The sequence below is a fragment of the Sylvia atricapilla genome, chromosome Z (genome assembly GCF_009819655.1).
Source record: "Sylvia atricapilla isolate bSylAtr1 chromosome Z, bSylAtr1.pri, whole genome shotgun sequence".
Taxonomy (NCBI): Eukaryota; Metazoa; Chordata; class Aves; order Passeriformes; family Sylviidae; genus Sylvia; species Sylvia atricapilla.
In genome coordinates, this window is record NC_089174.1 from 68,318,301 (window position 1) to 68,344,561 (window position 26,261).

General features: G+C 55.8%; 2 protein-coding genes across 13 annotated transcripts in view; both read left to right on the forward strand.

The window, feature by feature from the left end:
* Positions 1–8,532, forward strand: part of TLN1 (talin 1) — a 34,539-nt gene extending 26,007 nt beyond the window's left edge. For all 4 annotated transcript variants that reach the window (XM_066339493.1, XM_066339492.1, XM_066339491.1 and 1 more), the window contains 11 exons: positions 111–236; positions 523–639; positions 719–904; positions 1,005–1,112; positions 4,069–4,174; positions 4,311–4,435; positions 4,734–4,859; positions 4,989–5,051; positions 5,727–5,909; positions 6,580–6,705; positions 7,312–8,532. In XM_066339493.1, the coding sequence (XP_066195590.1) occupies positions 111–236; positions 523–639; positions 719–904; positions 1,005–1,112; positions 4,069–4,174; positions 4,311–4,435; positions 4,734–4,859; positions 4,989–5,051; positions 5,727–5,909; positions 6,580–6,705; positions 7,312–7,443 (1,398 nt within the window). In that variant the 3' untranslated portion in view covers positions 7,444–8,532. The remainder of the gene's footprint in view (positions 1–110; positions 237–522; positions 640–718; positions 905–1,004; positions 1,113–4,068; positions 4,175–4,310; positions 4,436–4,733; positions 4,860–4,988; positions 5,052–5,726; positions 5,910–6,579; positions 6,706–7,311) is intronic.
* Positions 8,533–11,801: 3,269 nt separating this feature from the next.
* Positions 11,802–25,042, forward strand: TPM2 (tropomyosin 2). Of its 9 annotated transcripts, none has more exons than XM_066339499.1 (9): positions 11,802–12,002; positions 12,846–12,971; positions 19,055–19,188; positions 20,185–20,302; positions 20,425–20,495; positions 21,241–21,316; positions 21,448–21,510; positions 21,827–21,896; positions 22,225–22,998. In XM_066339499.1, exons 1-9 carry the CDS (start codon positions 11,889–11,891, stop codon positions 22,305–22,307), a joined length of 855 nt encoding a protein of 284 aa, XP_066195596.1. In that variant the 5' UTR covers positions 11,802–11,888; the 3' UTR covers positions 22,308–22,998. The 9 variants fall into 9 exon arrangements, with proteins under 9 accessions (XP_066195596.1, XP_066195594.1, XP_066195593.1 ...); XM_066339497.1 differs by lacking the exon at positions 22,225–22,998 and adding an exon at positions 24,916–25,042 and having other exon boundaries at positions 11,805–12,002; XM_066339496.1 differs by lacking the exon at positions 21,241–21,316 and adding an exon at positions 20,721–20,796 and having other exon boundaries at positions 11,805–12,002.
* The last annotated feature ends 1,219 nt before the right edge of the window (positions 25,043–26,261 follow it).

Sequence of the window (26,261 nt, forward strand, 5' to 3'; positions counted from 1 at the left end):
CTGAGCTGAACTCCATGTGTGCCCTGTGGTGCCCAAATCTCTTACTGCTGGGCCACACCAACCCCGGCCTAAGCCATTCTCAGCCATTCCCCTGGTCTTGTTCTCCCCAGGTGGTCCTGATCAATGCTGTGAAGGATGTGGCCAAGGCACTTGGAGACCTGATCGGTGCCACCAAAGCAGCTGCTGGCAAAGCTGGAGATGACCCTGCTGTCTACCAGCTGAAGAACTCTGCCAAGGTCTGTGCTGGTTCTGATGGGAAGAAGGGGAGGAGGCAGTGCAGCTGGAGAAAGAGGAGGGATTTTTTTCTGCCTGTGTGGGCACAGGAGCACAACTGGGGTGCAGTCAGGACAAGGAAGAGACACATAAAAGGTGGAACACAGCATGCAGAAGGGCAGTTGAGGCAGTGTGAGTGGAGTTACGGGGTTGAGGCAGTTTTAGACCAATCAATGGGAGAAGGACAGGTACTGTCAACAGGCCAGAGCTTGTGTGGGGATTCACCTTGCTCTCCTTCTCCTTCCACAGGTGATGGTGACAAACGTCACCTCCTTGCTGAAGACAGTGAAGGCTGTTGAGGACGAGGCCACAAAGGGGACACGAGCATTGGAGGCCACGATCGAACACATTCGCCAGGAGCTGGTGGTGAGTAAGGCTACGGTGCTGCAGCTGCCATGCTACTCACCTGCCACCCTGTGCCTAACCACCACCTCTCGCCTCACAGGTCTTCTCCTCCCCGGTGCCTCCTGCCAAGGTCTCCACTCCGGAAGACTTCATCCGCATGACCAAAGGCATCACGATGGCCACAGCCAAAGCGGTGGCTGCTGGCAACTCATGCCGGCAGGAGGATGTCATCGCCACAGCCAACCTGAGCCGACGGGCCATCGCAGACATGCTGCGCTCCTGCAAGGTGGGGCAGGCGGTAGCTGTGGATCTCTAGCAGGGATTTGTGGGTGGAGGCAGGGATGGTGCTGGATGTGAATTGGGGTTTCCCTGTTATCGGGTTGCAGGAAGCAGCCTACCATCCAGAGGTGAGCGGGGATGTGCGGCAGCGGGCGCTGCGCTTCGGCAAGGAGTGTGCTGATGGCTACCTGGAGCTGCTGGAGCATGTGTTGGTGGTGAGTGTTCCCACCCCGGTTCCCAGGGTGGGCAGAGGCTGACTATGGATTGCCAGGATGTTCCCCAAATACCCAAGGTCCTCTGGGTTCTTCACCTGTTCCCACTGAGGCCTTTGCACAGCCCCCTTCACTGCCTGTGCTGGCAGAGGGTGTGTTCGTTCCCCTGCCCTGGAAGCAGATGTCATAGAGCTCAACGGGATCTAAGAAAGGCATTTTGCTAACAGGAGGTGGAGATGAACTGGCTGCAAACAGATGGAGGCTAGAAATCAATAATATGGTAGCATAATCTTGTAAAGATACAGCTTCCAGTAAAAGTGATAGGAATAGTAGACCTCAGGCAGTGGGGAAAAAAAAGGCATATCATGCCCACAGCATCATGTGCGGGAGATGGACAGTACATGCCATAGCAAAGATAATGACTGCAAGCACCCACTGCAGCCTTTTGATCCAGTCTCCCTCTGAATGAGTCCTCCCAAGGAGGACTGCAACATTAGTTTATGAGAAGTAAATTAAGCCTTTAGCATCATAGAAAAGATCTAGTGAAGTTCTTCCAATAGTTTGCATTCTTGGCAAGACCACAGAAGTAGAGTCAGGGGCACTGTGGAGATATGTACACTCAACCCATGGTGCTGTGAGTTCTCTCAAACTGGGGTCAGGACAAAGACTAACCATGATTCAGCTCTGTGTCAAGGTTGCATTAAGCTGGTTAGTGAGAGTCTGCTGTCTGGGATACCTGCTACAAAGTGGTGGAGCCCAGGCTGTGGTTTCCTGCAGGGGAAGTCCCCTTAGGCAGAGGGCAGCCAGCACTGGCCGCAGCAGTGGGAGGTGGGCAGGAATTGATGGCTAGAAATTGAAGCTGAGTAGAGGACAAGTCAAAGGGTGGTTTTATTCAAGGGAGGTAACCACTGGGATACAGTTCCAAGGGGAGCAGTGAGTTTTCCATCCTCTGCATCCAGATCAAATATCTGCCTGGAAGATGCTTCAGGCACACATGAATCATGGCAGCCAAGGCTGGAGTGCTGAGTAGAAATTCTCTGGCTGACCTGTTGTTAACAGATGATTAGGCTAATGACTTAGTGTGGCAGTGCCCGAGGTCAGTCTACTTGCAGGAACACGCCATTCCCCTGTATTTTGGGTGTCACCATCCTTCTGCTGTGCAATGTTTTGACTATCATGCATTGGAACATCCCTTAAAATGTTCACTGGAGGTGCCTCTTAGTAAGCTTGTTAGCCTCTGGGGTGCCTTCAGCTCCAGAGATAATTTAGCAGTTTTCAACATGTCAGAGCAGACAGCAGGCTTAATAATAAGGCACTTAGACAGATGTGCTCATGAGGGCAAACCAGCCATCACTGTGTGCCATCAGCTTGTGTACTCTGAGCCTCACACTGCTGATGACTCTGCTGGGATAGCCCAACACAAGGCCAGGAAAAAGCCATGACTCACCTCAGTCCCCACAGCACATTATGGTCTGCGAAGACAGGAGTGAAGCTCACGGGTCCTGTTTATCAGAGGACGGAAGATTCCTGGGAAACCACAAGCAGGAAGGATCTAGGGGAATGGGAGGGGAGATGGCAGATGGGGTGCTGCCTCATTCCCCAGCAGCAGCAAGGTCATTGCTGTACACTGCGTCCCAAGGGAAACAGTGCCTTCTGCAGAGCATGAACAAGTATGGTTAGGGTTCAAGAATAAGGGTTATTTGTCTCAGGCTGGAAAACATGGCTCCCGGCAGAGGAGTGGAAAAGCCTGCATATTTCACTGGGGAGGGATAGGAATTTGAACTTCCATGAGGACTTGGTATTTGGTAACAATAGGTCTCCCTCCAAAAGCGGAGAGATTCTGTGGGTCAAAACTGCAGTGAAGCAATTCAGGGTGGGGAGAAATAAGGTGTAAAGGGTGTGAGAAAGAGAGTGGATCTGTGGCTACTCTGAGTGTAGGTGGCTTCTCTATTTGTGGGAGCCTCATCCAGGTGCCCTGTCTTGTCCGGCCCTGCAAGGCTGGAATAAGAACTAATGATGGCAGCACAGCTCCCCACCCAGGATCTCTGATCCTTTGTTCCCACTTCTCCTCTTGGCTGCCCTTCACCCCTCACCAAAAAGCACCCACCTTCCCCTACCCTCCATTATCTCCCCTCCTCTTGGCTGTCGCATTCACTGCTTTCTTTTCTCTCTTCTCCCTCCTCTCTCAGCCGGTGAGTAAGGCAACAAGGGATGCCTGCTGGTCTCTAACCTCAGCATGAGCCTTGCTCATGATGTGTCTGTGTGCCCAGCCCAGTGCTGGGGTGGCACTTGCGTGTGTCCACAGGGACCCTGGGGTCCATGTGTTTCTGTTTGTGTACTCACCCCTGCTCTAGCTGATGGGCAGCTGCTACCTGTGTGGTGCAAGTCGGGCCAGCAGTGAGCTCCATTTGTGCATACAGACCCTGCGTGTGTGCACACGTGTGCTGTGGTGTGTGCATGTATCCCTCCAGCCCAGGGGAGGAGCCTTAGGAGGCTGCCTGCCACCTCATCCTGATGGGGCCAGCCCTTCTCGGCTGGGATGTCACTCCAGGCTATGCCTCTCTGCCCAGCTTGTGTTTGCAGACAAACCTCCAAAATGGGAACAAAGATAGGGATATGCTTCTGGAGCTTGAAATGATTTGCAGGGGAGAAATCTTGGCGTGGGTAGCTCCTGAATGCAGAAAGGCTTGTGCTGAGGGTCTTGTGTTTGTAAGATGTCCCAGAAGCTGTGGATGCAGGAGGGCCCTGGGGAAGCTCCTCTGTCTTGCAAACATCATTCTGTCCTAGGGCACAAAGAGACTATGCAGAGTCACCTGAGAAAGCATCCCAGACAGTGCCTGATGTGTACACATGTGGGAGGGAGCTGGGGGATCCCACCCTGCTTCCTTGGGGAGCGCACCCCAAACAGTCCTGTGAAGTCCCCCTTTTCCAGGTGCTTACGTCTGCTCCTTCCCCCTAGATCCTGCAGAAGCCAACCCACGAGCTGAAGCAGCAGCTGGCAGGCTACTCCAAGCGTGTAGCCAGCTCTGTCACCGAACTCATCCAGGCAGCTGAGGCCATGAAAGGTAAGGTCCTGCTCAGAGGGGCAGGACCAAGGGCTGGGATTACAGTGGAGGGCCCAGCAGCTGCTGGAGGAGGCAGGGAAACTCAGAAATGAGGCTGCCTGCAGGTGTAACCTGCCTGGCTTCCCGGTGTTCCTAGGGACGGAGTGGGTTGACCCAGAAGACCCCACTGTCATCGCTGAGAATGAGCTGCTGGGGGCAGCAGCTGCCATTGAGGCTGCAGCCAAGAAGCTGGAGCAGCTGAAACCAAGAGCCAAGCCCAAGGTAGCAGTGCCGAGCCTTGTCTGACCTTCCATGCTCAGCTTGGGGTGGGCTGCGGCTCTCCTGCCTGTGCTTTAGTCAGTTTTGAAGCCCCACCTGACAGCTAGTCCCTTTTCCTGTACTTCTGCTACCTCCCACATTCCCAGCTGGGCTTCCCTCGCATAGCCCATGCCCTGCTGCACCCCACAGCCCTTAATCCAGCTTTGTATGTTTCCCTTCAGCCCCCCACAGCCATCCTCCTGTTCTGCTCCATCTGTCACAGCATTCCTGTCTGAGACTCACACTCTGCTTTTTCCCACAGCAAGCAGATGAGAGCCTGAACTTTGAGGAGCAGATCCTGGAAGCTGCCAAATCCATTGCTGCAGCCACGAGTGCCCTGGTGAAGGCAGCCTCAGCAGCCCAGCGGGAATTAGTGGCCCAAGGAAAAGTAAGATCATAAGAGGAGAAGAAGAAAATGTAAAAAAGGGCTCTCCCTTCTTCTGGGGCTGCTTGTAATCCTCATGTGACCATAGTTGTGCAGGATGGTGACCCTTACTCCTCCCCTCCTTTTTCATAGGTTGGCGCCATCCCAGCCAATGCAGTGGATGATGGACAGTGGTCCCAGGGTCTCATTTCAGCTGTGAGTATCAAGGTCATGCAGAGGGGTAGAGGGGGAAACTTTCTCTTGTCTCCTGCTGCACACATGAGGATGCTCTGCCCTTTTGCTTGTTTTCAGTGGAAGAAGCAGCCATGTTTCTTCCTTCCTCTCCCACATGCTGTGGAGGCTTGGTTCTTTCCATCCCATGCCCCACAACATCCTTGAAGCCTATCAGGGCTTCTGTACCTCACCTGACAGCCTCTCTTGATGCCTTGGGAAGGCTGACCTGAAACAGACTGGACAGAGCTTGAGAATAAAGTAGATATTTATTGAAAGGCCTTTAAGGGTACACCTTGGGCAGCACAAGAGCCTGACCAGGGCTACACCCATGGTAGACTTAGAGTGGTCACAAAAATGGACCCCAGGTCACAAGGTCTCACACTTTTATGAGTTTTGGTCCATTTACATATTGGGACTTAATTGTCCAGTTACAGCTTCAGCTTGTGAGGTCCCATCCTTCTTGTTCCTCCCTTCAGTCCACCATTGTTTATGTTTTTGGACCTGAAAATCATCCTTGGGCTTCAGCAGGAAAACGATTTCTTTTGTCTACCTACCCTGTGAATTAGCACTAAATATGAGGCTTAGAACTACACCCCTAGGTAGCACAGAATCTGAAAAACATGAAAGCTAAAACTTAAGGCATCCCTCTTGCCACAGGCACGCATGGTGGCTGCTGCCACCAACAACCTGTGTGAAGCTGCCAACGCCGCGGTGCAGGGCCATGCCAGTGAGGAGAAGCTCATCTCCTCTGCCAAGCAAGTGGCTGCTTCCACAGCCCAGCTCCTGGTGGCCTGCAAGGTGAAGGCTGACCATGACTCAGAGGCCATGAAGCGGCTCCAGGTGAGTCCTAGGCTGCCTCTTTAGCCCCTGTTGTTTGAAGGGTGGTGGCTGGGAGTGGGGTGAGGGCACATGGATGCTGTCCATGGCTCATGCTCCATGCCTGTATGCCATTAGTGGAAAGTTCATTGGAACATAGGCTCCAGGTTGCCTGTATTTCAGTGCTGCCTGTGTGCCAGGCATGTGAGTGATGCTGTGCTGCTCAGCCTGACAGCATTCAAGAACAGCGACCTAGCACAGGAATACGTGAAATGGATGCACTTCCTCACTGGCATTCAAGAGGTTAATGTGTGGGGTGCATGTTTTGTAGCACTGTTAATCCTCAGAGGCCATGGCACACAGGAGGTTAATGCCCATGTGTTGGGGGATTAACATGGGGTCTCAGCACTGGGGCCAAAGGCTGGGGAGAGGCTGCAGGGCTGCCTTCCAGTCCCTATCCTGCTGCTGAGAGACAAGCCAGAGCCTGGCTGGGAGCAGAAGCGCCTGAAATGGTCATGAGCGGGTGAGAAGGCAGCGAGCCATGTAAAGGAATCCCTGTCTGCAGCTCCCAGAACTCCTGGCTGCTGGTCCTGCCTGCTGCCCAGTCTGGGACAAGAGTTCCTTCAGACCCCTGGGCAGCAGTCATACCATGGGGCTGTGACTCACATTGATGCTCTCCTCCTCCCTGCTGCAGGCCGCTGGAAATGCCGTGAAGAGGGCATCAGACAATCTGGTGAAGGCAGCGCAGAAGGCAGCTGCCTTCCAGGACCATAATGAAACGGTAGTGGTAAAGGAGAAGATGGTCGGAGGAATTGCACAGGTGAGGAGTGAGGCTGCTCCAGCAGGGCAGCAACAGCTCTAGGTGCCACCACAACCTGTGTGTGTCAGTCTCAGAAGCATATCCTACCACCCACCAGCACAGGCTGTGTCTTGAGAAAGCCTCACAAAAATGCTTTGAGTTCACCCATCCCACTAAGCACCAGTTAAACAATGAGGCCTCACCTTATCCCACTAAAAGCAGTGGGTGATGGTGCATGCTCCCAAGAATGTAAAGCTCTGGCTTCTCCTTGGTGCAGAGCCCACAGTATCCCAGCATCTGTGACACATGGGAAAAGCAGGGCAGTGGGTACAGGGTGAGATCTACCTAGTGTGGGGTGCTAGAGTGCCAGTGTTGGCTCCCTGCAGCTATGATGCTCTACACAGCACATGGAGCTGAGCCCGGAAGCTGTGCTGTTCTGCTTTATGTCCAGAGTACCAGGCTCCCACTCCAGGGACAAACAGCCATCATGCCCAGTGAGGCAGTGGCTGTGGAGGGAGGGAAGCAGTGGCTAGAGAACCCAATAGCTCTGCAATTGACATTGATGTGGCGGAGGCTCTGGCCATCCCTGTAGAAGGCAGTTGTGACCATGGGGCTCTCTCCTGGCAGATTATTGCCGCCCAGGAGGAGATGCTGCGCAAGGAGCGGGAGCTGGAGGAGGCACGGAAGAAGCTGGCGATGATCCGGCAGCAGCAGTACAAGTTCCTGCCCTCGGAGCTGCGGGACGAGGAGCAGAACTGAGCCCCATGCCCTCTGCTCACCACACAGACTGCTGCCTGCCCACCTGCCCACCTGCCTGCTCCTATTTAAGATGACTCGCCACAAGCGAAGGGCTGTCTGGGCTAGACCAGAGCTCTGCCCGCACCCAGAGCAACGGGACTAACTCAGCTGCCCCTCCAAGCCGGTGCTGCACCAGCAACTCCGCTTTGCTGCCCAGCCCACCTTCCCATGCACACCCAAGGCACAATCAGAGCGCTCGGAGGGACTCGGTTGGGGTGGGAGCCGGGGCTGCACTGGCTCAGGGCTCACCCGCCAGCCCCGGGGTGCGGGCCCACAGAGCTCTCCACTGCAAGGGGATATTTACTTGTGCCTTCTTCCTTCCCTCTCATGTCCTTTTTCTCTCTCCACGTGGGATGGGGACAGGCAGGGGTGGCTTGCCCTTTCCTGTGCAATGGCGGGCAGGGAGCAGCCACCCCTCGCTGAGCTCTTGCGTGGAGCTGCCTTTCACTTCCAATGCCTTATTGCTGGCTGAATCTTCCTCTACAGCTACCCTGGAAGGTCCTGAGTCCACCCCATGAGTATCTTCAGCCCAGGCCCCTTTGGGGAGCAGCAGGGCTGGAAGCCACAGTGCCTCCACTCAGGATGGGGGATGATGTAATGAGTTCACCCCTAGAGCTGTTTTTTTGCCTTCCTGCAGGGCGCCCCCCCAACAGCGGCCCCAGCCAGCTCTGCTTTCCTCCTTCTTCCCAAGTGCCTGCATTGTTCTCTAAGATCTGCAGTATTTTTGTAACTTTTCCATTTCTCTAGTATTCAGCCTGCAGCTTTCAAAGTTCATTTATTTCCCTGCCAGCTTATTCCCTGCCCACTAACATCCAGCTCTTGCCGGGGTCCCGTAGTCCAGCATCCCACCCCTCCTCGGCCCCGGGACCCCCATCCCTTTCCCTTTGCACTCACTGAGGCTTCTCTCACCATTTTGATACTTTAAGCATCCCATATTAAAGAGTGAAAGAAATCAACTTCCCCCCCAAGCCTCCAGGGTCGTGTGGGGGATTCCAGTGCCTCCTCAGACACATTCATCAATAAAATCTGGTTTTCTTGCTTTCTTGCCAACTGGGTATCAACGGGCCTCTCCAGGAGACAGGGAGGGCAGGGGGGCCTGGGCGCCTTCCCTCCCAGCAAAGGGAGGAGGGAGTGTACCACGGGTGCTTATACAGCATGGAAAATATTTGAGGCACGTCCAGCCCCAGGCACCCGGCAGGCCCGACCCCTGCTGCCAGCCATGTGCTGGCCTCGCAGGTGCTGCCGGGGGGCCGCCACTTCAGGAGGGGATCTTGGGGATTTTGTTTCTGGGAGATTTGGGCTTCAGGGAAGGCATGGGGGTTATTTTTGTGTGTAGAACTCAGCTCCTGACCCCATTTCTGCTACCAGCCAAACATACTCCTGGGTAGGGTGCAATAGGGTTGCAGGTAGGAGACCTCCCACCCCACAGTCACTGGTGGCCCATCAGTGGGGAAGCAACAGTCTGGTGTGTGGGTCTGGGAATGTGGCTGGAGCCTCCCTGACTGCCAGTGTTGATCTCACGCCCCGAAATAGCCCCCCCGAGCCAACCTGTGCAGGCAACAGCTGCCCCAGCGTGTCCCCACCTGTTCCCACCCTGTCACTCAGCAGGGATTTGGGGGGCCTAAGCAGTGGCAGGGCAGGCGGGGGTGATGTGGGGTGCAACAGGGGCACAGTCAAATTGGCATGTGTCCTTTGCCTCTGGGGCTGTTCCTGGTAGTGTGAGCTACAAACATCATCAGCGGCAAGGGCAGCATCCTGCAGTATCCTGGACAGCAACCCTGTCCCCTTGTGGTCACGTCCCTGGGGGTGTGGAGGGGCTGTTTCTCCTAAGACACTTAGCTCTGGCCAGGCTCCAGGGTGGATTTGTGGCTCTCGCAGGCATCCCAGTCCTCCCAGCTGTCCCCTGACAATCTGCACTGGCCTGACCTGGCGCCAGGCTCTCACCCAGGTACCAGCTTGGACATGGGGCCCTTCAGAGTGTCCAGCAAGGACAGCGAGCAGGCACAGCATGACAGCAGCTCTGGCCTCATCTTGGCATCCTGGGAGCAAGGGATCTCCAACAGCCCCTGCACAGGGCTGTAAGCATATCCACTGCTGTGTCCTAGAGCTTGGGTACAAGCAAGAGATGGTGGCATAAACACCAGGGGCGGGACATGGGGGTGTGATTTACTACCGCCCCTCAATCTCCCACACTGATGAAAGGGTTATTTTGGCAGGCAGGTTCAGGAAATATACATACAGAGGTTTGGAGCTGGGATGACACAGTCATAAGGTGCCAGGCCTCTGCAGGGATCCAAATTCAGCAAAGTTGGAGGTTAGTGGGCAAATCACGTCCCAACTTCTTGGGGAGCGGATGGGGTGATAAGCTGCAGCATGGATTGCAGCTGGAAAGGTCCCATTAGTTGTCAGGATATACCTTTCCTTGGAAGTATGGTCTGACCCTAGCATGAAATATAGAGGGGATTGTCATCCTTGGAGACCTTTGCCTAGGACAAGCCCTAGGGCTCAGGGCAGCAATGGGAGGGATGGGCATCCACATTGCTTTGCACCCCCTGTCCCACAGGTTACCACAGAGGACGGGCTTAAGGGCAGAGCCATAAACCTTGGCTCCTGGGTGATTCCAGCAGTGTCCATCAGACGTGGCTATGATGCCTTGAGCAAAGGGGAAGGGGCAGAGAGGGAGAACAACATCCTTCAGGGGCATGTCTGAGGGCTGGCTTGGCTCCAGGGCAATTTCCTTGCTGCTTACACCATGCCCATCATCATCTTTGCCCCACGCATTAAGCACATGAAGTTGCTCAAACCCATGAAGTTGTTCCAGGCTGAAACACCTCGCAGAAAAACAATTATTCTCTCCCAGGAATGATGGGAGATGAATCTTTCCCCTCCCCTCATAAGCCACACACTGGCAGTTACAGACTTGTCCAAATATGTGCCTAATTCATCAGTACTAATAGCTTCTCTCCAAAGTCCAGCAGTGGCTCTTCTGCTTTCCCCATGGAGCCAGCAGCCTGCTGGTCCTTGACTGCTCACACCCCTGCTATGCCTTCTGCCATCTGGGCCTGAGGGTTCCTAAAAGGCACTTTCTCCAGCTGTCAAAAACTTTTTGTTCCTCTCTTCTTGGAGCACTGGTGCCAAGAAGCTGCGTCAAGCAATGGATGGCTGCAGCCCAGGGGCAATGGGCTGGGAGAGCCTCTGCACCCCTCCTGTCCCCAGCCCATCTCAGCCTTCCACACGTGCCACACAGCTCCCATGGGCCCCTCCACCATCTCCCTCCAGCCCCCTCCGGCCCACAGCCCACCCTGCAGTTGGGAATGTGCCAGAAGCATTTACGATCGTTATTAAAGTAGAGGTTATTTTTGGAGGAGCTGGGATTTGAAGGGTTTGCATTCTTTTTTTGCCTGTGGAATACAGTTTATTTAGAGCAGAAAGATGAAGAGGGGCAGTGAGCTGCCTATATGTCCTGTGTCACTCTAAAATGCGACTCTGTGGGCTGTGTATGTGCCAGGTGTCCTTGTAGGTGTCTGGGACAGTGGCACCAAGCTGCAAGACGGAAGGTGGGTATCAAGAAGTCTGCTTAGAGCTGTGGCCCTCCTGCCCCACTAGAAGCTGGATGGGAAAGCCAGGGGCTCGGCTCACTTCTCCTCTGGGGGATTTTGCCCCTGTGGGCAATGCCAGCCAAACATGTCCTTCAGTGCAATCACAGCCTGTGTGTGTGTCCCCTACAGTTCAGTGCCAGCCCATTGGTGTGTCCCAAGTGCCATGCCAGCCCTTGAGGCGTCCCCAGGCCAGTGTCAGCAAGCAGGGTCCTTCAGGCCCCAGGGTGCTGTGAGAGGGCATGTGCTGTACCTAGGGCACTAGCATGGGGACAGCTCTAGCTAGAGCCAGTGCCACTGGGATACTCGTACTCAGTGCCCCAGGATGTCCCTTGCCTGATGCCCTTGGGGTACTCCTAGCGCAGTGCTACGGAGTGTCCCTCATCCAGTGTCACAGGGACAACATCAACATCAGAGCGTCGCCCCGGAGTGTCCATTGCCCAGTGCCACCCGGGTACCAATAGCACAGTATGCCAGGATGTCTCTTGCCCGGATTTGTACCACCGGATTTGTCCCTAGCGCAGTGACCCGGGGTGTGCCCCAGTGGGTGCCCGGGGCAAGGGCTGCGGCGATGCCTGCCGAGGGGGCCGCCCCCCCGTCCAGCTCGGTGAGAGGGCCAGTGGCGAGCCAGTCCCTAAAAGGTGCTGGCGGGCGGCGGGGGAGGTACCGGAGCAGCCCCCGCCCGGCACGGCCCCTCCCCAGCTTTTAGGCAGCTCGGCGGGGCGGGGAACTCAGTGCCGGTGCTCCCTCCGCTCCCGGTGCTCCGCGTCCCTCTGCTGCCCCGCGCCCCGCCGCCGACACCCCGCCACCATGGAGGCCATCAAGAAGAAGATGCAGATGCTGAAACTGGACAAGGAGAATGCCATCGACCGCGCCGAGCAAGCGGAGGCTGACAAGAAGCAGGCGGAGGACCGCTGCAAGCAGGTGGGTGTCCCACGGGCTTCCCCGGCATTACCTGGGTACCCTCCACTCTAGGGGTGTCCAGCTCCAGGACCCTGTTCTACTGAGAGTCCAGCCTGGGGACCTTCCACCCTGGGGTTGTCCAGTTCTGGAAACCCCGTCCTGCTGAGTGCCCCGTCCTGGAGATTCCATCCCACTGATCATTCATCCTGGGGACACTGCACCCTCTAGGATCATGCAATCCCCATACTGATCTCCCTACACTGGTTGTCCAGCTTGGAGTCCCCTATCCTAAGCATGTCCTGGCCCAAGGACCTTGCCCCACTGGGTAAGGTGCTTGTGGATGCCAGCTTTTGGAACTGAAAGCCCTTGAGACCTTAACTCACTGTGTCCTCAGTGACATCACCCCATGTGGATCTGCCCCCAGGAACCAATACTTCAGTCTCTTTTCCTCGATCCCTTACGCTGGTCTCCCCAAACATGTCTTACCTCAGTGGGACACTACTGTTCCACCTCCCTGTCCCGGTGCCAGGGAGAATCCTGGGGACTGAGTATTCCCACTGCAACCACAAAGAGATGGGAACACACACTAGAGTCCCCAGAGCTGTATCCACAAGTACAGGGAGGGAGGCCGCCACCCCCTTACCTCCACCAGGCTCAGGAATGATGGGGGTCCCTAGGGCTGCTCCACACAAAGAGCCCCCCAAGGACCCGCAGACCCACAGTTGTCAGAGGACACATCCATGTTTTCCGGCTGTGTCCCTCACAGGCTGGGTGTCCCCAGGAGAAGAATGGGAGGACAGGTCCCCTTCCAGCCTTGCAGACACCACTATCTCCCCTGACTCCCACACTCTGTCCTTTCCCTAGCTGGAGGAGGAACAGCAGGGCCTGCAGAAGAAGCTGAAGGGCACTGAGGATGAGGTGGAGAAGTACTCCGAGTCCGTCAAGGAGGCCCAGGAGAAGCTGGAGCAGGCAGAGAAGAAAGCTACAGATGTAAGTAGGCATGCCAGCAGCTCCTCCCCTGCACAGGCTCTGGACCTCGGGCGGGGTTAAAGGAAGAGGGGGCCCTTATATGGAAAGCATCTGAGGGAAGACTGTCAGAATCCCATTCCTTCAATGTTGATATTGAACTGGGCTGATGGGTCCTGTGGGGTGCGGGGGCCAGGCCAGCTATGGGGGCATTTGGTTGCTGGTCCTGTCTTGAGCTTTGTGGGTAGCCTACAGCCTGGCTCCCCAAAGCTAATGGGGACAAGTGCCCCAAGTTGTGTCACAAGTCCCCAGGCATGCACCTCCTCAATTCTTGTAGGAAAAACTGTGGTGCCTGCTAAACTGTGGCACAGTAGAGAAACAGAAAAATCTATTGCTGTGATTAGCTGCTGAGTGCTGGCTGCAAGGAAGAATGAATGCTAGGGGTGTGTGGAAGGGGATTTGGGTGGAGTTGGGGTCTAGTGTGCTACTTCATACCCTGAGAAGGGCAAGGCCAGGAAGAGTTTTATTTAGTGCCATGACTGATGTTTCTCCTGGGAAATAGATCCCTCTGGGGAGATGTTAGGAAGGTGTTGAAATTGGCTTGTGCCTGGCCAGGATGAAGGGTGGAACAGCTGTGTGCGGCCATGGGGCCACTTGGGAATGGGGTATAACGACCTGTGGTGCCACACAGGGTATTTGACACCCTATAAATAAATCCTCCTTTTGATAGCCAGCCTCTCTTTGATGAAAACCAACCCTGGAAACTGGAGGAGAAGCTAAAGGAGAGCCATCTGGACCACAGCCAGCAGGGCATGGCCAGGCTTTTCAGGATTGAGAACAAAAAATTCAATCCCAGCTGGTTTAAGGGAGCTAAATGGGGGAGATGCATCAAATCTCTGAGGCTACCACCAAGGACAGGGTGAGCAGACAAGGACGAGCAATGGCAACACCAGACCTGTGGCAGCCCAGAGTCCCTGGGCAGCAGTCAGGGGTCTCCTCAGACCTCTTTGCTGATCCTACAGATGACTCTCCCTTAAAACATTGAGATTCCTCTGGAAGGGCACATTCAACCCAGCATGGGGCAGGCATGTCACGCTACACAAAGTGGCCACTGTGTGCAATGGGATTCACATTGATCTAATTGGTTCTGTGCTGGTATGGGATGGGGCAAACGGTGTGGTTGAGAGTGAATGTGCTGTTCCCAATGCAGGGCTCAGAGGAAGGGGCAAACAGTGGTACTGGGCAGTTGCCAACTCTGCGGCATGGAGTGCTTTGCTGCTGGAAGTGGGCTGGGAAGGGAGAGTGTTTCCCTGCTCTTGGTCCACAGCAGTTTGGCAAATCTGTGGGTTTCCCTCATGGAGAGTCCCATACCGGAAGATACAGTGGATAGGAGCTACCAGGGAAGGGACGGAGCAGGAGCCATGGTGAAAGAGCAGTGTCAGGCTGGAGGTTGGCTGCAGCAGGGCTAGGGCTCCATCACCAGCACAGCTCTCCCAGGTCCATGCCAAAACCTGGACAAGCTGCACCATGTGTGGGGCTCTGGGAGTCACCTCTCCACGCCAGGGATCTGAATGTGCTGACAGCTCCAAGTGCCAGGGCTGGTGTCACCTTCTCCCTGGTGTGAGGTGCAGCACTGCTCCTGCTTCCACCAGAGGAAGTGTTGGGCGGACCCCCAGAGCACAACCACCCCAGGCACCCCCGTGTCCTCCCTGGCAGCCAGGACAGTGGGTGCCTGTGAATACAGAGTGTCCTAATTCCTCAGATGGCTCAGGCTCATACCAGCAATCCAGGCAGCCTCCTGCTCTTGGGAATAATGTTAATGCCTTAAAAGAATAAACACCAACCTCAGAATGGCCCTGCCCTGCTGCTGGCACTGGATGGTAGAGCAAAAAGGCCATGGGGACTGTACTAAAGAGTGCAAACACTTTGCCCCAGGCACCTGGAGAGGTGTCAGGGAATGCCTGACTCTTGACCAGCAACTCACAGAGCTTCCCAGCAGCTCTGCAAGCCCATCATGGTCCTAGAACCTCTGGTCCCCAGGAGGGACAGCCCATGGTGCCCAGGTCAGGATGGGCAAGGGATGCAGGAAACAGTGCAACTCGGATGACAGGTTTAGGCCAGAACAGCCCACTCCATTGCCCTGCATCCCCAGCATTGGCCTGTCCCCATCCAGCCCAAAGGGGCCTTAGGGAAACTCTTCTGTTTCCAGGCCATGATCTCAAAAGCTTCACCCGTGTTCCCGCCCCAGCTGCTTTCCCCAGCCAAGACTTTGCTCTTATTTGGAGATTCCCTTAGCTAGTGGGAGGGAACTGGACTCTGCTGGGAAGTGACTGTATCTCGGGGTGGGGCCACAGCAGGAGGCACCTAGCCCGGCTACTGCGGGATCAGGGTGACTGCCCCGCACCCTGTCCCCTTCCTCCTGCAGCTGGCTCATCCCTGCCTCACTGCTGGAAGGAACCCTTGTCTGTTCTGGGCCCCCATGTCCTGGCTTGTGCATTACTGACATCCAGGCCTCGGACTGGGAAGGGGCAGTACCACCTGGCCCAAGGCCAAGCCCAAGACTGTGTGCTCCCAGGGGACCCACAGTACTGCCTCTTGGCAAGGGGACATGGATCTGCAGAGTGCAGACAGCAGTGTGGCTGAGTCAGCCCCAGGACCCCTGGCCCTGGAACTGGCGCCAGCTGGTGAGGTCAGCCTGGGAACTGGCATTCCTGAAGACAGGTGTGAAGTGCAGCCAGGGAGCTGTCAGTACATCTTAAGGGAGGATTGAGTGCCACCAGCTCCCACTTCTGATGGATCAAGACATGTGCTCCAGCCAGGATGGAGAGCCAGAACCTGAAGGTTTGACCTCCCCCATAGGGCACTGTCCCCAAGACAGGAGGTGTCAGGTTCTCCACAGGCCCCATGAGTTGCTGTGGGGCTGCAGGACAGGTCATCACATTGGGGAGTAGATACCAAGGGACTGAATGTGATGCATGCTGGGCACCTGGCTGCAGCCCAGGTACCCCAGGAGGATGCCCAGGAGCAGACTCTGCTCATGCCTCTTACTGACTTACCATAAGGTAAAAGACCACAGCCCTCCTTAGCTCTGCAGGAATGGCTAGGGAGGGCACCACTTGGGGAGTAGGCATAGGTACATTGCTCCTGTGACCATGGGGGCTCACACAGGACAGGCTCCAGCATTCACAGACTCTGTGGACTGCTGGAAAAGCGTCTATTTTCCTGAAGTTCTCTCCATTGCTCTGGAGGATTCCAGTGGGACTGTGCACCCCTCCTGGGGGGCAGCATGCATCCTGGGCATATAGAGGCGTGTGTGCCCTACATTGGGGCCACTGCGTGCCCTCTCTGGGGTACCATGTACCCTTTCAGTGGGGACCATGCATCTGCCTGGGACCATGTGCGCTGAGCGGAGATGGAGGGACAGTGTGCCTTGCCCAGAAGCAACTGTGCATCTTGCCTTGGTGGGGATGTAGAGACAATGACCAAAGCCTGGGGTAGACTATGCACCCTGCCTGGGGGCACTCTCTATCCTATTTGAATGAGGGGCACTGTGCATCCCTCCCGGCGTGGGAACTCTGTCCTGCCGTGCGGTAAGCACCGCACGCCTAGCCCAGGGGAGCGGCAGAGCAGGTCGGTCGGAGGCAGCAATAGCAGGAGCAGCAGGAGGAGGAGGAGGAGGAGGAGGAGCAGGAAGGGATGGAGGCAGGGCGGGCGGCGGGAGCGGCCGCTGCCTGAGCGCTTCCTGCCCGAGCCGGGCGGATCCCACAAAGGGCTCGGCGGTGTGGCCTCCCCGCCGTCAGCCCCCGCCATGGCCAGCGCCAGCTCCATCGAGGCCGTCAAGAAGAAGATCCAGAGCCTGCAGCAGGTGGCCGACGAGGCGGAGGAGCGCGCCGAGCACCTGCAGCGGGAGGCCGATGCCGAGCGGCAGGCCCGAGAGCGGGTAAGGGCCGCTAGGATGGGAAGAGGAGGGCGGGGGGCACCCCAGCAGCTCCTCGGGATGACCCCCAGGCTCCGGCCCCGCTGCCGGTATCCCTTCCGGCGAGCCGGCGCCGGCCCCATGCCCCCCGGCAGCTGGGCTGGCTGCCCCCGGGGCGCAGGAGCCCTGGGAGGTTCCCGGGGAGCCGCGGGGAGCTGCCACCCAGTTGGCGAGAGCCCCGGGGCAGGAAGCTCGGGGCAGTCCCTGCCTGCGGGCAGCCTCCGCCAGCCGCCTCCCTCCGTCGGTCTGAAGAGAGAAGATGCTGCGCGCAGCGGGGCTTCCCAGGGCTTCCCGGCTGGCGGGGCGCTGGGAGCGGGCAGCCTTGCCTTGGGATCGGGTGTCTCCTGGGAAAGAATCCCTTCCTTCGGAGGCCGGCGTGCACAGCTCAGAATCCCACGCCCAGGCCCTTGTCTGGCTTCCAGCAGACTCTGCCGTTCAGGTCCCAGAGCTTTAGCTCCAGCCTGTCCCTTCGTGGGGACAAGCCGCCCCTTCACACTGCCTCAGGCCAAAATTTCCATTTTGGCAGCAGAATGGCATGGCCAAGCTGCAGCTTTTTCCTGGTTTGTCTTTGTAGTTGTTGGAGCTTTCTGTTTTCTTCCTTTCTTTCTGTTTCCTATGCCCACTCATTCATCATTCTCACCATATCAGGAGCGGCAGAGCTGGGTGCGGTACCCGGGTTGTTGTCACTCAGGCTGTGTGTGGAGGAAATGGCCCCTTCCTGCAGCCTCAGATCGGGTTCCCCGGTCACTGGGAGCTGCCGGGAGAGCTCATGTTCCCAAGAGTCCATCCGGGCAGCTCTGACCCACTTTGTGGGTGATTCCCTGGGAAAAAAAAATGTACCGACGCAGTGAGGCTGATGCTGCAGGCAGAACATTGCCCTGTGGGCACCACCACCAGTTCCCTATTGGGCGGTTTGGCAAGGGACAAGGTCTCAGAGTGTCTGTAGAAAGGGTGATCATGGGGTGGAGGCGGCTGTGGGGCTGGCAGCCGTCTCAAAGAAGTGCTGGCTGCGCCTATCCCCACCCTGCCAACTCCCCACAGGGGATTGCGGGTGCTCAGTGGGGCCATGCAGGGTGATAGCCCCTTGCTGCTCCCATAGTCCCTGTGCATGGCTAGTATTCCCTGGGCACTCCCAGTGCTGGAGCATGAGGCTGGATGTGTCCAGGCACTGCAGCCAGCCAGTCCTGCTGCAGCCTGTGAATAAGCAGGAGGCACTGTCTCCTGGGTTGGTGCATGGAGCTACACCACTCCATGAGGTGAGTAGTGAGGTCTTACTGCCATCCATCCCTTGATATTCGGGGGTTTGTCTTCTTCACACCCCCCTAGTGGGAAGCGGGGCTGAGAGCTGCTGAGGCAGCATTTCCTGACTGTGGCGATGGAGCAGGAGGCCTTTACCAAATGGAAAGAGTGCAAGGCCAGGCATCAACAGGCTGGCAGAGGGCCAGGGCCACTGCTCCTGGCCAGCCCCAGCTCCCAGCTCTGTGCGTGGGGAGCCTGGGAAAGGGAGGGCTCTGGTCCTGCCAGCCTCATCTTGGCCAGGCGCCAGCCTGCTGAGGGCGACTCGCTTCACTGCCCCCAGCACTGTGCCATACATCAGCTGGGGGGGCTCCATGCTTGGCTTCAGGCTGCCCTGTTGCACAGGGCCCTGGAGGTTCCTGCAGGAGAAGCTCCCAGCTCACTCCACCGCCTCTGTAAACAGGAAATCCACAAGCAGCTCTGATCTCCTTTTTGGGAGTGAAGCCACACAGGGCATTCCTCCCCCTTTACTCACTGCTCTGCAAACCCCAAATACCATCTCCGTGACAGCACGGCTGCTGTGGCCACCCTGCCCCAGTGAACGTGCCTATCCCCCTCCAGGGTGGGAGCTGGAGGTGTGAGGACACGGTGGGGCTGCACATGCCAAGCTGGCACTGCAAGGTTAGGAGACACCAGCATCAAACGGCCACTAGGGATGGAGATAGCCCTATAGAGAGGCAAGGGAATGCATGGTCAGACACGCCATTCCAGTGAATTCGGGCTTGTTGCTCAGTGCCAAGGGGCATTCTGGATGGTAAACAGCAGTAATAATTAAAAATGCTTTTTCAATATATGTATTTGACATGGGGTGACTGAGGGGTTTCTGTTCCCCCAGGCTGAAGCTGAAGTGGCTTCCCTCAACCGCCGTATCCAGCTGGTAGAGGAGGAGCTGGATCGTGCCCAGGAGCGTCTGGCCACTGCCCTGCAGAAGCTGGAGGAAGCTGAGAAGGCAGCTGATGAGAGCGAAAGGTGGGATGTAAAAGGATAATGAGAGTAGTATCAGGTCACCACTGACTGCAGACAGTCTCCTTGGTTTGCAGTGGGGTCCCTCTGGGATGACCTTGTTGGGGTTTCTGTGGGTTTTCCTGCAGACTTCAAAGGGATAAAGTCACAATGCAAAGAAGTCCCCCAGATACAGACACCCTTATCCAGAGCTACATAAAATCCTGCAAAATTTTATCTGGTATTTATAAAAGCACTAGACTGTAACCAAAGCCAGAGGAAGATATCAGCAGCTTTCTATGCTCAAAGACACAATAACAGCCCAAGAAGGAACCTCTGTGCTGGTAGCTGATCTGTCCTCAGGTTTGAGGACAAGACAGCCTCATTCAAAAAGAGTTCTGCAGGGTGTACATTGCCCCATCTTTATGGCAAGCAGGTTTGCCAGACTGGAGCTGTGTAGGCACGAGTAGTCAGGTTGTATGGGAGTGCCCAAACATGCCACAGCGCTCCTGGCAGTTATATGAGCTCTTTCCTCCATTGGCAAAGATCAGTTTGAGCAACAGCATCTGAGTGAGAGAAGAGTCTGCAGGAATCCCTTCTGTGGGGGTTTGGTAAGCATCACCCCGAATGAAAAAGGCTTTGCCACAGGATGTTTTCCAGTACTTCCTAAGGGCTGCCAGCCTGTCAGGCTGTTTTTGTGGAGGCTGTAGCTGGCTCATTCTGGGCTGCACACCTTTCCCCCCTAACCATGAGTTATGACCTGCCTGCTTGAGGAGCACCACAGCCATATCTCACTCTGGAACATAGCCCTGGGGCCAGCTCCACTGTAATTCTGCACAGGAGAATTTTTGGGATACTGGTCGTGTGATCTTACTATGTGCCATCCTCCCCGAGCAATGTCCCATGTCTCTGAATCTTGGGGGTAGCATGGTTAGGGTACAGGATATGCAGATGGGCAGGCAGGATGTGCAGATGATACCTTGACCCACAGCAGTAACATCTCCTGGCATGACCTTTCCTCAGAGGCATGAAGGTCATCGAAAACAGGGCCATGAAAGATGAAGAGAAGATGGAACTTCAGGAAATGCAGCTGAAGGAGGCAAAGCACATAGCAGAGGAGGCTGACCGCAAATATGAGGAGGTGTGTACTCCATTCCCAAGTCCTGACACCCTGGCAGCACCCAGAGCCATGTCCTCATAGCCCTGTGCTCCCAGCTTGGGCAAGCAGAGGGCTAACATGGGCCACTTGCTGCCATGGAACAGGTTGCCCGCAAGCTGGTTGTCCTTGAGGGAGAGCTGGAGCGCTCAGAGGAGAGGGCAGAGGTGGCGGAGAGGTGAGTGGGGCTTTTGGTGGGCAGCGTGCAGGGGTCCCACACAGCCCTTGTCCCAAATCTCTGGCAGACATGGGGATGGGGATGTCCCTGGAAACAGCAGGGTCTGTCATTGGGGTGGTCTTTGGGATTGTAGGCTGGGTGTAGGGGTGTGCCAACCCACCAGCATCACATCCTTGACCCTGTTCTCTGCTGTCCCCCTCCCGGGGTGCCCCTCTTCCACCCCAGCCGAGTGAGACAGTTGGAAGAAGAGCTGCGGACCATGGACCAGTCTCTCAAATCCCTCATTGCCTCAGAGGAAGAGGTACTGGGGCAGGGGTGCGGGGCGATGTGCAGCAGCCCCCTCTCTCTGTTGCTGTCTCTCAAACCATGCAAGCCACCTCTCTCCTTTCTGCACCACTGCCTCCACCACTGGCGTCCCCTCGCCTCCCTCCAGTAGGTGCAGGCCGGGCATGCTCCTCCATCCCTCCATCCCTGCTTCCCCTTGGTGGGACCAGCGAGAGCTTGGCTGGTGGTGATGCACGAGGTATCTGTGCAAGGAAGCACAAGGAATGGATGAACAGATGCGTCCTGGCAGCTCCTGCTCACAGTGGCTCTGCTCCTGGTCCACCTGCACTGAATTTTCTCCTCTCTCAACTTGTTTTCTCTCTTTCTTTCCTGCTTCCCCGTGCCTGTTCTTTCTACTCCTGCCTTTCTCCTGCCCTCTGGCCCCACTCCCCCCCTCCTGCCGGCCCTGCTTGGGATGTAGTAAATGTGGTGACCTAGAGGAGGAGCTGAAAATTGTCACCAACAACTTGAAGTCCCTGGAGGCCCAGGCTGACAAGGTAGGACCTAGTGAGGCTGCTGGGGTTGGGAGGAGTGCGTGGGGTCTGGGAATGCTGTGGTCTCCTGCTGGGGTGAAGGACAGCTGGAGGCATGCCTTGGGACTCACAGGTGCCTGTCTCTGTCTACGCAGTATTCCACCAAGGAGGATAAATACGAGGAGGAAATCAAGCTTCTAGGGGAAAAGCTGAAGGAGGTAAGAGGTGTAGGGCTGCCACTGAATCAGTGCAGGCAGGAGCTTGCCATCCTGAATGAGTTTTGACCCCATTATGCCTATGTCCTCTCACAGTTTCCTAAATTGCAGCCCTGCATCATAGCAGGTACCTGAGTCTGGTATAATCTTCATTAGTCTGTTCTGATTTAGGGTGTGAGGCTCCATGGAGCCCTAGTCACTTCAAGTCCCTTGCCTTTCCCACAAGAGGGCTTCTGGAGAAGGGTACCAATCTGCAAATGAGGCAGATTTGGAGTGCAGTATCCTGCAGCTCACCCTTTCCCCACTGTGCTTCTCACAGGCTGAGACCCGGGCGGAGTTTGCAGAGAGGTCTGTGGCGAAGCTGGAGAAAACCATTGATGACCTAGAAGGTAAAATGTCCCCACTAGCCCTGTGTTCCTCTTTCCTGGGGTGGCACTGGACACACCATGCCCCTGGTGGGGCTGCACAGTGCTTAGCCAGAGGGAGGGGATGGGTAGGAGTTCTGGGGGCAGAGAGTGGAAATGCTGTGGCATCTGCTATGGGAGCATAGAGCTCCTGGGGTCTGGGCCCTGCCCTTGGGTGGGGAATAGGGTCACATCCATGCTGCCTGTGCCCACACACCCCTGCTGCCCTCAGCCTGCTGTTCACAGCCTCTCTTTCTCTCCACTTGTATCCTCCACTCTTCCACCATCTGTTCCCTGCCTGCCCCCACTGCAGATGAAGTGTATGCGCAGAAGATGAAGTACAAAGCCATCAGCGAGGAGCTGGACAATGCACTTAATGACATCACCTCCCTCTAAGCCTCATGCTGGGCACCAGCACTGCACCCGCTCCCTGCCTGTCTCTCCTCAGCTCGGCTGTTTGCCTGCCTGACCATCCCCCCTCTCTCCCTACCCTCTCTGTCCTCCTCCGTCCTACCTAGCCTGTGCTTGTCCATCAGCTCCTTTGGGACAGGAGCTGACTCGGGGTGTTCCCGCTGTACCCCTCTTTGGGGAGACAAGATGTAGGTGCTTAGAGCTGTTTGTTCAGGGCAGGAGAGCAGCCCCACATACTGACTGGACAGTGTAGTTGTAGGCCCATGCCACAGCATTGCCCTGGGGATGAGGACTGTGCCCAGAAGCCCTTTGTTCCAGCACCTCCCTCCTTGGCTCCCCAGCAGCAGAAGCACTGGGGACCCTGCAGCTCCGGGGCTGGGGGCCATTCCCCCCCCCATATACTTCCAGCAAAGTCCCCCGGTGCTGCTTGCTGGCCCCAGGATGGGGATGACCTGCACTGGGGAAGCGGCACCTCCACTGCCAAAGCTCAGGCCTGGGGGATAGAGGGTTGGATCCAACTGTGCAGATACCTTGTTCCCTGGCAGGCAGGCAACCCCCACTTCTCCCTCACCCTTCTGTCCTTTGCACATTGCTCTTCAGTTTGCATCTCATGACTTTTCTTTTGTGTTCTGTCCCTCTGGGTTAATGAGTTGATATCAATAAAAATTTAACATTGGTTTCTCCTTTGTTTTCTTCATGCCACTCTATCCCTCATCTCCTGCCTGTCTCATGTGGGTACTGTCAGCAGTGTGATAGGAGGTGGTTGCAGGCAGCTCACAGCCACAGGGCCCTCGGGCTGACCATGGCTGAGACCCAAGAGGCTTCCATGCTGCCAGACTGAGCAGGACAGGGCCATTGTGCTGACCCCAACCACCCTCTGACTCTTGTACACAGCTTTCCTCATCTCATGCCATCTTCTCCATGAGTCTTCTGGTGTGAAATGTCAGGGTTAGACTTGGTCCTGTCCATTTCCTGTCTCCACTCCCAGACATTGCCTACAAACAGCAATCTCAGCCCTGTCATAGCTCCTGCATCACCTTCCCTTGGTGAAGAGGTTGGCGCTACCTGCCCTTCAGCAGTAATCTCTTGTGATCCCTAAACTGGTCCTGATCCATCTCCTTTCTCACCACCCTACCATGTCTCAGAACCCAGTTTCCAAACTGATGGACATACAGCCTTGTTCCTGCACCAAGACTGGCTGTCTCCTGCCAGTCCAGCTGTATCCCACCATTAGCTGGGTAGCTTGTGGTGTTTCCAGCAAAGGCTTTCAGAAATGCTGTCTCTTTTCACTAACTCATTTTTTCTCTCTCTTTCCTGTGCTGCGTTGATGTCTCCATTTTCTCTAGAGCGCTCTCAGCAGGAGGCCGAAAAAAACCGTGTTCTCACTAACGAGCTGCGGGTCATCCTTACTGAACTTAACAACTGAGCTGCCCAGAGCTCCTGGACCCAGGCCCAGCCTCCCTGCCCCATTTTGACCAGGCTGGCTCTGGGCTGGGAGCCCCTCCCCACTGGGGTGAGGCAGGGTGTGAAGCCTTGCCTTATCTTCACAGGGGTAACTACCCTGCTTAAGAAGGACAGGGAGCCCCTTCGGAGTTGATCAGTTTTTTTGTGGGAGAGCTATGAAGAGTTTTGTGATGTCCTGGGATGCCCACATAGTAATAGCTGTCCTCTGGCATCATCCTGGCTCTGCTGGGGAGAGATGCAGTGGTTTGTATTGCTGCTATTGTCCCAGAAGTCACTGGGCAGCCTCTTCTTCACCCTGGTCACCCCAAACTGCAGGGAGGATCCCCTTAGAAAGAGGTCCTTGGAGAGTAATGGGAAGGCTGGGAAAGGAGCTGGGGATCCAGCAGCACCTGTTGCCCCAAACTTGGAACAGGGAAGAGGCTAGCAGGGCACACTGGGAGATGGGGCTGGGTAGACAGCAGTCTTGTTCCATCCCCATCTCTGGGTGAAGCAGGATGCCATTTAGAAGTGAACACTGGAGGGAGACTGCCTTGGCAGCAGGCTGCCTGGCAGAGCTTATCATTGTAGCCTTTTAGCTCTGCTCCTTATCTCTCTGTTGTCCTCTGCCCACTCTCCTGGGCTGTTTATGGGCTGTTTTCTCACTCCTTTTCTTCATGGAACTCTGCTGGGTCATGCAGCAGGCATTGGTTCTCTGCTTCTGCTGGCCAAGGGTTTGTGCACGTGCCCACAGCTGGCCAGTGGTGATGCCCCAGTGTCTGGCCAAATAATGGCACTCGCCAGCAGCACTGCTGCACAGTGCTCAGCCACAGGCAATGGGGCACCCTGGGAAGATGAAAATGCTGAAGAGTGGTAACTGCTTTTACCAGGGACCAGCTTGACTGGCCTGGCTTCCCTGGCAGATCCCACAGTGGCTGGACTTATCCCTGCCAGAAATGGGGCTACTTGTGTGGACTGTGCTCTACAGGGGATGCCCCATTTGACTGGAGGCCATTGCTGTACTGAAATGTCCATCTGTGTGTGTGTGTATGTGTGTTTGTGTGTCTGTGCATGGTGTGGTGTGTGTGGTCCTGCTGCACCTGGGTACATTTGGGTGTCTGTGTGCGTGGCTGGGTGTCCCTTGTATTCACAGAGAGCCTGGCCAGTGCCAAAGAGGAGAACGTGGGGATACACCAGGTCCTGGACCAGACCTTACTGGAGCTGAACAACCTCTGAGCTGTCTTCGCAAGCCCCTATTCCTTTTCCCTACCCAACACATGCACCCCACTGGCATGCTCAGGATGTTGTCAGCTGAACTGCATCTTGGCCAAATCCACACCTCCATTGAGAAGGGAAGCTCAGAAGCCTTGCACTGTTGCTCAAGGGGATCTTGTTTGTGCACAGCCTAACTGGCTCTGTCCTGTCTTTATGTTCAAATATTAAAGCAATTTGAAAAAACAGATGGCTGTGTTTGGTTCTTTGGGTGGGTACAGGCACTGGGCAAGGAGCTCAGGCATGGAAGGTCTGCAGGACCTCTGTGGCTCTGGCAGGCTTGGAACAATAACCACATGGTTTGGATTTTGTTCCCTCATCTCCATCACTTCCTTGGAACACAGAGGAAGCCTCCAGGTCTCAAGTTCAGCATCCTCTTCAAGTATACAGTGATCAACCATGCCACTGGTGTGTCCCCTTCCATAGTCTGCAGACTACTGGCTTGACAGTACAAGGTCTTTGACGTCTCCATGGAGGGTTCCTCCATGAGGAAACACACAAGCACATGATCATGCATGCCACACATTATTCGTTGTCAGGGTCTTCTCCAGGTATGGGATTAGCTGCTCACCATTTGTACTGTTGCAATTTCTATTGCCAGACTGAATGCCTGCCTGAGGGACAGCTGTAGAAGCTAGCAAATATTAATGCAGCAGACAAAGTGTTCAGGAAGTTTCTTCTGGCTTGCTGTATTTTTTCCAACACGAATTTAAGAGCAGCCGGATGTCTCTCATTGCTGTTACCAAAATGGGCTGGATTTCCTGGGGATGCCCAAAGCCATTATCTAGTCCTGCCCTTCGCTTCAGGCTCCTCCATGATGTGGACTGAGCCCTGTTGTCCCACGCTACCCAGCGGATATCCCTCTTAAAGCACATCCACATACTGCCAGGAAACACAATTCATGCTGACCCCTTGTCAAGCCAGACCCAGCAAGAGACTGACAGGGATAGCTTTTGTTATCTGCTTTCCTTTATTTGCTGCACTCCTCAGGTCAGGAAAGGAGGGTGTTGAAACTGCATCTCTTTCCTGCCCAGGTGCTGTTGGCCCCCTGCCCTCTCTGTGCAATTCTGTTTTGTGGTTCTAAGACCTTCTACAGCAGGGAAAAAAGCTCCCCATGCATGGGGTTCAGTTCATCTTCAGTTCATTCTTCCAAGGTTGCAGTCTGCTGTGAGCTGCAGCCTCCCACCCTTGGCCTGGAGGAGCTGGAGGGGAGGACAGTACATGGTG